Genomic DNA, 10,918 nt, shown 5'->3' on the forward strand with positions numbered 1-10,918 from the left:
ATTTTACTCTGCCTGGTACATGAGTATTTATAAAAACAATTCCCTGGGGCGCCTGGGTGGTTCAGTGGGTTAAAGCCTCTGCCTTGGGCTTGGGTCATGATCCCAGGGTTCTGGGATTGAGCCCCATGTCGGGCTCTCTGCTCAGCGGGGAGCCTGCTTCCCCCTCTCTCTGTGCCTGCCTCTCTGCCTACTTGTGCTCTCTATCTGTCAAATAAATAAATAAAATCTTAAAAAAAAAAAATAAAAACAATTCCCAAATAATGCCACTAAAGAATAAAAAGAGGTTAAAACACTTTATATTCTGAAGTGGAAAGGTTTAACTCATTGCTGGAGATTGGGCAAACAATGGCATTTCTAATGCCTTTATTTAGTCCTAAAATCAAAGAAAAGAAAGGCACTATTCAGATTAAATCCTGGAATTAGACTATGAAGACTCATCCAGTTGGCTTCTCAGCTGAAGGAAGTGTTCATCACTTGATTCCCTGGGGGTCCTCTCACCTTCCTTCCACTCGCCGCGATATTCCTCGCCACTGGAGTAGGTGAAGGAACCTTTTGTCAGGGTCATGGTGACAGCTTACGGAAGAAAAGGATAAACACTGCAGGAAACAGAGGCGAGAACCAGAGTCACAGGATGGCTGGAGGAAAGGCCTGCAAAGCAATTTTGCAGATATATTCTATCAACTAATCGCTGAGAAAGTATATGTTATCTTGGATACATTTAACAAACACATCCACCTCTCCAACCCCCCACTCCCACTCCCATCATCACCACCTCTGCTCAAGCAGTCTTATCCTCCTGCTGGTTTTAAAAGTTATCAGCCTTGGGGTGCCTGGGTGGCTCAGTAGGTTAAAGCCTCTGCCTTTGGCTCAGGTCATGATCCCAGGGTCCTGGGATTGAGCTCTTCATCGGGCTCTCTGCTCGGCAGGGAGCCTGATTCCTCCCCTCCCAGCCCCACCATCTGCCTGCCTCTCTGCCTACTTGTGATCTCTGTCTGTCAAATAAAAAAATAAAATCTTTTAAAAAATATATTAAAAAAAAAAAGAAAGAAAGAAAGCAAAGGGCAGTCGCCCATGGAGAAAACCTGGGGAATGAAAGCACAAAGAGCCACAAAACCCGGATGTTCAGTGGGAAGATGATAAGCTGGGTCTTATTGCAGTGGAAGGTTTATTTACAGCGTGAGAGGAAATAAGTTTAGGTTTGTGTAGGTACTCAGTCAAAATCTGAAATCTGAGAAGAACCTTTCAGATTTAAACCTAAACTCTGTCGTTCCATAGATGGAGAGAGAGAAGTGAAAAGCTAGGCTGTGGCTGGGCTGGACTAGTGTCCCGGCCTCCCCCGACTGCTGCTAGTTCTTTCTCTTGTCTTGCACGCTCTACTTTTCGGGTCAGGCTACTCTAAGGAGACCTTGGAAAGCTAGACAGGAGCCTTTCCAGCTAATGGGGTGGGGGAAAGACGGAGGCCCTGGGGGGTTTATGAACAGGCACATAATTAGAAAGTAGTGCTTACAGAACATGAACACGGCAGCGGGAAACAGAAGGCTTTGGAGCAGCAAGGGGTCACAGCCAGAAAAGCCTGCAAGGTAGGAGATGTGATCCTTCAGGAGACTGTGCAAATGAGCACCAATTACTCTCCCTCTGCTCGCGCCCTTGTGATGTGACATGGCAGCACCTCCATTCACGGGCACTTCATTCCTCTGCCCGCTGGGTCTGGGTGGGTTATGGGACTCAGCTTGGACTAATGGGACGTTAGCAAAAGGGATCCAGCGGAGGTCTGGGAAGTGCTCGTCCGTGGGGCTTGCCCTCTCACCACACTTGGAACTGTCCTGACCCGTGTGGATGAGCCGGGCTAGTTGGCTGGTGATGAGGGGTCATGTGGAGCTGCTGTCCCAGCTGCCCAGACACCTGGGCAAGCTCAGACATGACCAGCAGAGCTGCTCCTGAACCCAGGCCCAATTTACTGAGCCACAGAATGACGGACTAAATACATGGTGGTTGTTTGAAGCCACTATGTTTTGAGGTGGTGTGTTATTATTACCCAGCAAAAGCTAACCGATACACCCAGGTACGTGATCATAAGGCCTGAACTAGGGGGACAACAGTGTAATGGGAGCAGAAGGAAGAAATGGCTATGACAGAGATATTATAGAAAAATAAACAACCCAGCAACATTTGGAGACTGGCCAGGTATGGGTTCACATATGCACTAAAAGAATGCTTGCGTTCAAAGATATCCTATAAGAAGGGGGTTAAGATACCTGACTAGCATTAAATACAAACAGAAGTATCTGACATATCTTAAAAAGTGCGATCCCTAGGTCTTTTTTAATTCCCCAGGTCTGTTTACTCACCTCTTCATCTTTTCCAGATCTAAGCAATAAAACAGTTTTACAAGTGACAGTAACAATGCAGAGTCCTGGACCCACACCCAGATCTACTGAATCAGATTGTGTAAGTTAGAGCCTGGGAACCTGTAGTTTTAACAAGCACATCATTAGATTGCTACACACTTGAAAGCATGGGGACTACTACTCCAACAAACAGATACACTATGTGTGAATGTTCTCCGATCTATAAATCACTATTGAAAGGTCCCTTCTTAATAATGAACCTAGAGGGGGGTGCCTGGGTGGCTTAACCTGTTGAGGTGAAGCATTTGCCTTTAGCCCAGGTCATGATCCCAGGGTACTGGGATCGAGCCCTGCGTCAGGCTCCCTGCTCCTCAGGAGGCCTGCTTCTCCCTCCCCAACTCTCCCTGCTTGTGTTCCCTCTCTCGCTGTGTCTCTGTCAAATAAACAAATAAAATATTTAAAAAAAAAAAGCCATAATCTAATTTCAGCTCACAGCTTTATGAGGTGGGTAGTACTATCATTTCTACTTTACAGATTAGGGAACTGAGGGGCAGAGAGGGTAAGTAAGTTCACCAATGTCCCCCAGCTAACCTGTGCAAATTAGAAGCAGAAATTTAGGGGTCAGCCTCTGGAGCCCATGCTCCTAAATGCCATCCTGTCTTCCTATCCCACATGTCTCCCAGTGTAATAAAGTGGTGCGTCGTCGGCCCAGGAGCACCAGCCCCGGGGCGACATCCCGGTGCACTGTGTAACCTTGAGAAGGTTACTTACATGCCTCTAAACCTTGGTTCCTCCCCTATAAAGTGGAGAAAGTAAACCTACTTCAGAGAATTGTTATGGATTAAATTAAATAAGATACACTGGGGCGCCTGGGTGGCTTAGCTTGTTAAATGTCTGCCTTGGCTCAGGTCATGATCTCAGGGTCCTGGGATTGAGCCCCATTTCAGGTTCCCTGCTCAGCGGGGAGCATGCTTCTCCCTCTCCCTTTCCCTCTGCTGCTCCCCCTACTTGTTCTCTCTCTCTGTCAGATAAATAAAATCTTTAAAAAAATTAAATAAGATACATGAAGGTACCTAGAACACCACTAGGCCCTGTCCACTAAATGTTAATTCTTTTCCTCCTTCAAAAACAGACGTCTCAACTCACACATTCACTTACTATAATGGAAATTTCTCTAAAGTCTCAGTATAAAAATGTACCAATATAATTCAAATAACATTTGGGAAAAAAAAATCAGCAATTTTGCCTGAGGTAAATTCTAAGCTGAGAGAAAGTAAACTACAATTGCCACTTGCCTGTTTTTTATCGCCACACTATGGGATATTTTAATTTTGACCTATGCCATGATGTTTTTGGATACAGATGCCGTAAGCTCAGAAACATTCTGACGTGCAAACAGCTGGGCCTAAACAGAGCAGGGCTCAGTCACATCTTCTGGGCCCTGACCCTGTCTCACAGCTCTCATTTCCTTCCAGCTATGAGAACAGATGACTTCTGAAAATCCCTGGCTCTCGCCCAAACAGGAAGCCACATTTGTTTCTACCCCCATGAGGCCAGCTTGGGAAGCTCTTCCAGTGGTGTTCGCGAGCCCCTCCCATAGCTCCACCAGGGATTTTCTCACTGTTGCTACTCAGGAGCTCCAGGCTCAGGCTCTCTGACACAGCAGAAGATGCCCCGAGGTAGGGATCATTTTCTTCTTGTCTTAAAGCCCCTTGAAAGCTCTGGGGCTATTTCTCTGACTGGTGACGCTGGTACCTGGTGTGCCATCTCTGTTCCACCAATGTTCCACAAGGTCGGCATCCAATTTCAGGCTCAACCCTCTTGTTGTCAGCCAAAGCATCAGTGTGCCTGGGGTAGAGGTCAGCATGACTCCACTGCAAATACAACATTAATGAGAGGAAGAGAAGCAGTTTTCCATCGAAACTGCAGAGGAAAACTCTTTTCAGTCCAGGTAGGCTTTGATAACTACAGGCCCGTCTTCAGCTCTTCCCAAAACTAATGAAGTCAGCATACTAAAAGTCAGCTTATGGAACAAATATGAAATATTTCATTCCTTCAAAACAAGTCAGAATCTTAAAAGGCTGTATCTTATAATAAATCTTATCACTAAACAACCATTCCGAAACATAAACACAAAATCATGATTTATGCAGGGAGATGTTAAGACAAGGGCTATTCCTTTTGATGTCTGGCAGTTGTAAACTTGTTTTCACTCAGAGGTCTGGAAGGAGTTACTGCGGTGGCATGTGAGGAGTCGGTCTGACTGTCCAGGGGCTCGGGGGAGCAGACTCCAACATTTGTTTACTTTTCTCAAGGCCACATGAAACTTCCACATAATGGCATCCCGCTTGTTTCACAGGGACCAGTAGAAGGTCGCTGAAAGGAAGGGAACAGCGTTTCTCTAGTTTGAAGACTATCTTTGGACATGGTACTAGCCAGCTCCTCAAAATGTAAACCTAGCCCCTCTTTTGGTACGCTGTAGCTCTGAGGGAGAATATTCTAAAGTTTTTAAAGAGGTTAATGAAACGGAAAAGATCATCCTCTAATTACCAAACATGGCAGATTGTAACTTCCAGAGACATTTGCGGTCGTATCTCCTGTATTACGCGTTCTATAATTTGACCTTGCCACTGCCCCATCAAAAAGTAGAGTCTAACTCTTCTTTGAATCAGGGCAGGCTTGCGATTGCTTCAACCAATAGAACACGATGGAAGAGATGGTGTGTTCTGAGGTCAGATCAGAAAAGGTGACGCATCTTCCCTCTTGCTCACTGGTGTGCTTGCCCACGGAGGTCTGACTACCCTGGGGCCACTGTGCTGCGAGGAAGCTGAGCCACAAAGAGCCACATGTGTTGGTGCTCCAATTGGCAATGCTCATCTTTGAATCAGCCTAGTCCAGGGATCAGCTGAAAGCCAAGGAGCCTTCAGATGATTCTAGCTCCCAGCCACTGAGTTGGCATCCCATCTGAGGTATCATGGAGCAAAGCGAGGTCATCCCCACAATGCCGTCTACAACTCCTGACTCAGAATCTGTGAGCATCATACGGTGGTTTTAAGCAGCTATGGTTGGGGTATAATGTTACACAGCTGTAGTAACTGGATCATCATCTCTCCACCTAACCCTGTGACCTCCTCTCTCATTTGTTTTTCCAAAAGTAAATTTCCACTCCTTTCTTTATCTAGGGAGACAGAGCAAATTCCCTTCAATAGTTGCTGGTCAACATGATGTCCATTCCCAAGAGCACAACTGGAAGTGCTAACTAAAGAACACACGTGGACACTATGGGTCTCAGGCCATGGTTGAACACATTTGACGAGAAACTTCTACCTATGTCCAAATAATTGCTACTGTCACCTCCAGAGACAGTGATGTTCATTTATGACTTCTATAATTAGCCATGCTAAGTTATCGTCAGCTGTACACTCACTGACCCAAAAAGAAATCATGGTCATTGAAACAAATCTAGTTTAATACAGAATAGCCAGTACTGATGAAAACTACTGAAAACCCAACACTTTAATAAGGATGCAAATCAGTGTTTATATCAGTGACCCAAAAAATCTTCTTAAAGAGAACAGGTTGGGGTGCCTGGGTGGCTCAGTGGGTTAAGCCTCTGGCATAGGTCATGATCCCAGGGTCTTGGGGTCGGGTCCCATATTGGGCTCCCTGCTCAGCAGGGAGCCTGCTTCCCCCAAGCTCTTTCTCTGCCTGCCTCTCTGCCTACTTGTGATCTCTGTCAAATAAATAAATAAAATCTTAAAACAACAACAGGTGGGCTAGGAGTTTAGGCTTCAGCTATACATATGAAATCTAGTCTCAAACCAAGAAGATTCAGGCTTCTAAACAGATACCCACCCTTTCTGCTCTTTTGATAAATGGGTTGCAAAGGAGCAATCCAAACATTTACTTAAAAGAAAATGACTTTTGTCTGTGAAACAAATACACTGTGCTCTGCACAAAAGACTATACCCCGCTATCTTTATTTTCTCCTGATCCAGACATTTCCAGATAGAACTTGGAGACAGGAATGTTAACTTTTTTTTCCATTCCATTTGTCTTTTTTTAGAGTTTAGGAATCAAACTTGCTAAAAAATATATTATGCATTCACACTTTCTTGCATTCAAATTCGGAGGATTAAAAACAACAACAAAAAGCTACCGGAAGGAGGAACAAAATTGGGGTGGTTCAGTGGGTTAAAGCCTCTGCCTTCAGCGAGGGTCATGATCCTGGGTCCTGGGATTGAGCCCCACATTCTCTCTGCTTGGCAGGGAGCCTGCTTCCTCCTCTCTCTCTGCCTGCCTCTCTGCCTACTTGTGATCTCTGTCTGTCAAATACATAAATAAAATCTTAAAAAAATAAAAATAAAAAAGAGGAACAGATTTTCACTTAAAGACTATTGCTTTGAGGCAGCCTGCTTTCCCCACATAAACCTTTACATTGTTCCTCCAAAGCCTCCCCAGAGTATGAATATCTTGCCAAAGTTCTCTTAATTATAAAGAAAGCAGTCTTAGGCTTTTAGAATCCTAAAGAGAAGAAAGGAAGACTCTGGTGAACAAAAATTCTGTCTTGTAAGAAACCTAGAACAAAAAGTCACACATTCCTTTTAAAAGTGTTTTAAATGAGTTTGAAATAACTGTTTTTCTTATAAATCAACAAGTCTTTTTACTGTAAGTCTTCCTTGAACTCAAAAAGAAAAAAAATGTTTTGCTACTAGACAAAGGTCTTATTTAGGAAGACTGTGGGACAGTTAGATTGAAGAAAGTGGGAAGAAAATCCTGATACCAGAAAGAAGATTAAAAAAAAAAAAAAAAAAAAAGGCTTGGGGGTGATGAGGACTGCCATGATACTATCCTATTTCATGAAAAAGGAAATGCGTGGAGCGGATTCTAAGAAATCCGAGTTACTCCTGCGGATACCTAATCAGTTTGGAGATGCTACCTAGCCGGCGTGCCACCATCCACTAATGAGGCATCCCATTTCCCAAGCCTTGTTGCGTGGGACGTCTCTCCAGCAGAGTGTGACAGGCCGGCCCAGGCCAAACAAAGCCCTAGACCCAACTAAGAACATTTCCTAGTCGATCTCCCACCCCGTTCGTGGATCCCAGCACTGATCCTTCCCACTACCCGAGCTCTGCTCCACGGCTGGGGCCAGGTCTCTGCTCACACTGGTCCACCATCCCCTCCGGACGCAGCACCCCCCACCCGCTCGCCAAGCCGGGTACCATGGGCTCTCCCTGGCCTCGGCCCCACGGGTAGAGACCAAAGGTTCTCTGGTCTCACGGGTTCGGTATCCCACCGGCCCCGCCCTCTAGTCAGCGCCTCCTGGATGGAATCCCGATCCCCAGCCGGTCATCTCGGGATGGGTTCCTCAGTCCTTTCTCACCGACCACACGCTCATGGCCCCCTCCCTCCTGCGCTGCGGGCCAACCTGAGCTCCGCCTTTCGGGATGACAATCACGCCCAGACGCCGGGCTCCAGCGGCCGGGACCACAGCTCCGCCGGGCTCGCCCCTGCCACCAGCCTCTCCACCACCTCCACCACCGCCTGCCCCACTTGATGCCGCCATCCCGGGCGGCCTCACTGGGCGCAATCCCGGCTGTCCATTGGCTGTTACCTAGGCAACCAGGAGCAACGCCACTCTCCATTGGCCCAGCGCAGACTCTGCGCCATCTTTGTGCGGGGCGGAGGGTCTCAAGAGCTCGGGTCAAACATCCAAAAGAGGGGTGGGGCTGAACCCGTGGTCCTACCTCGGCCACTTGAGGGAGACCTCAGGTCTCGTCTGCTCAGAGACATCCTAACCGAAATGTGGACAAAAACAAAACAAAACCAAACCTGGGTCAGAAAAAAACAGGGACCACCAACTCGAGTGCTTCGGGTCCTGCGCGGACCTTCAGCTGTAAATGACTCCTCCCTGGAGTTTAAGCGCAGAACCCAAACCTGGCTTTTGAGTTTCAGCTTTGCGAATTGTAACATGCTGGACCAGGCAGCTGAGGTTTAATGAGTGTCAGCCCCGTGCCAGCACTGTGATACCAGGACACTTATGCATTCACTCATTGTAAGGAGTTGTGTTGTCATTACTCAGATCCTGTGTGTTTAAAATGTAGTATCGAGATTGGAGCGAATTCTCCAAATAATACGTACGCCAATCCTTATATCCATTTATTTACTTAGTGTGAATGCAGCTAGAAAAGACAGGATCGCTGCCCTCATGGGACTTTCTGCCTAGATGTGGAGAAGAAAAGAGTCATGCACAGGGAAAAATTCAAGACTATATTTAATTATTAAATGAAGGCAAATGCATGAAGACAGTAAACAAACTGCTCCAATTTGAGTGTTTCTTCATCTGTGAGGTAGAAAATGAAAATAATAATAATGATAAAGATTCCCTAGCACTAAAAAAAATAAAAATAAAAAAAAATAAATAAAAAGATTCCCTAGCACTTATATGAGACTATAGTGTAAAATTCTCAGTACTGTGTCTGTGACATTATGCTCCATAAACACCAGTTTTACATTGTTTGAAAAGACTTGGATTCTATGTTCAAATCCCATGTCTGCCACCAAGTGTGTGTGACTCAAGCCAGTTATTAAGCTCTCCAGCCTGTAAAATGAGTTGGACTAGCAGACCTGTAAGATTCAACCAGCTCTAACACTGAATGGTTAAGCATGCTAAACTGTGTGGTAGTGACTATAAATAAAAACACAGTCTTTGAGAGAATGGCATGTCAAGAAAATCTTATTAGATTAATAAGAAAATCTAATCTAATAAGAAGATCTTATTAGATTAGAGAATGTATATTAGGAAATTTGATGAAATAAGGTTAGGTAGATTGTGTGGTTAAATTATGGAGAAACCTGAAAAATTTGGGGAAAATATGGTTTGCAAAGTGTAGTGTTTTGAATGGGCAAATTCATAAACGCAGAAAGTAGAAGTTACCAGGAGCTAGAGAAAGAGGGAGTTATTGTTTAATGGATACAGAGTTTTTGTTGGGTTGATGAAAAAGTTTTGGGTATAGGCAGTGGTGATGGTTATGCAACATTGCAAAAGTATTTAATGTTACTGAACTGTATACTGCTCCCACTGGGATGCAAGAGGCAAGTATTACTGAATTATTTGGTGTCTGGATGGAAAGGAAAATACATGTCTTCTAACTGAAAGAGGAAACTGTATGGGAAACTGTATGGACCTTTGCCTAAAACGGTTTACAGGCCAAAAAAAGTTTAAGGCATTCTCACACATACAATTAAACAATAGTTATTTCAGTGCAATTCAATTCAGTTCAGTACTTCTAGTATTTCTAGTACTGTGACAATAATTTGATTCAAGGAAGAATGACTATGAAATATTGGTTACAATATGGCTTATTATCTCCTATGAAAACCCATGTCTCTAGTCTGCTGGTGATTCTAAGCACAAAAACAAAAACAACATCAATAATAAAAAAAGGTGGTACCATTTGTTGAGTATACTAATCACTGTGCTAAGTGTTTCACTATCTTGATTCTTATTTGAGGGAGGGATGATCATTTTTAATGCACTTTTTAGATAATAAGCACTATGCTCAGTGTTTTATATACATTATCTTCATTCTTATTTCATTGAGGAAGGGATGATAATTTCCATTTTGCAGGAGAGAAAACAGAGGCTTAAGTGTGGAGGTGGGCTTCAAACTCAAAATGACTCTGATTCCCTCTTTTCTCTCCCTCCCCCCCTTATCTAATTACATTCTTTCTTTAAAACCTATCTCATACAATGACTTCTTTAAGGCCTTTGGTGACTTTCTAGCCTACTCCCAAATCGCTGAACTTCTATTATGAGTTTTCAGTTTTCAGTGTTGGCGCCTTTTCTCCTGCTGCCTCAGAGAGCTGTATGTCTTCCCCTTGAGGGCAAGGACAGTTTTTCCTTCTCTTCTCCGCTAATAAAAATATACAGAGTCCCCCCCCCCAAAAATATATATATATGTATATATATACAGAGTCCCTATCGTGTCTAGACAACAAGGTTTTACAATGGTGAATAAAACAGTCCTGTACTCAGCTCAGGGAACTTTCTAGTCTAAAAAGATCATATCTTTCTTCAATGGACAAAGAAGCATAGAGCATTCGGGCCCGACACTGTGTAAGTTGCATTAGGACTGTGGTTTTTAAAAACCTTTTTATTTCGGTAGATTAGGGATTTTTTTTTTTTTAAGATTTTGTTTTTTATTTGACAGACAGAGATCACAAGTAGGCAGAGAGGCAGGCAGAGAGATAGAGGAGGAAGCAGGCTCCCTGCTGAGCAGAGAGGCCTATGCTGGGCTCGATACCTCCTGACTTGAGCCGAAGGCAGAGCCTTTAACCCACTGAGCCACCCAAGCACCCCAGATTAGGGATTTTTGTTTCTTTGCTTCAGTTTTGTCTCTCTAGAATTTAGGACATAGTAAGTGCTTGATAAGTATTTTATGAATGCACGATTGAATGAATGCAGATACAAAGATTAGATTTCTCTACTTTCATAGCAGGTTGGTTCATAGTACGCACTCAACAAATGACTGATAAAGTAGTCTACTTTACTGAAAACTCCAAAAGAC

At 44.3% G+C, this 10,918-nt stretch overlaps 1 protein-coding gene across 6 annotated transcripts in view; it reads right to left on the minus strand.

Annotated features, from left to right (window-relative positions):
- Positions 1–7,911, minus strand: part of MORN4 (MORN repeat containing 4) — a 20,244-nt gene extending 12,333 nt beyond the window's left edge. For 2 of the 6 annotated variants that reach the window (XR_006821210.1, XM_046026627.1), the window contains exons 1-3: positions 7,777–7,893; positions 1,508–1,573; positions 499–596 (exon numbers count right to left, since the gene is read on the minus strand). Coding sequence is in view for 4 of the 6 variants with exons in the window: in XM_046026630.1 (XP_045882586.1) it covers positions 499–565 (67 nt within the window). In the remaining 2 variants the exon portion in view is untranslated. Of the gene's footprint in view, positions 1–498; positions 649–1,507; positions 1,574–4,103; positions 4,223–7,776 lie in introns of all 6 variants that reach the window. The other 4 variants (XM_046026630.1, XM_046026628.1, XM_046026629.1 and 1 more) reach the window with 4 other exon arrangements.
- Positions 7,912–10,918: the final 3,007 nt, after the last annotated feature.

This window comes from Meles meles, chromosome 13 (genome assembly GCF_922984935.1).
Source record: "Meles meles chromosome 13, mMelMel3.1 paternal haplotype, whole genome shotgun sequence".
Lineage (NCBI taxonomy): Eukaryota > Metazoa > Chordata > Mammalia > Carnivora > Mustelidae > Meles > Meles meles.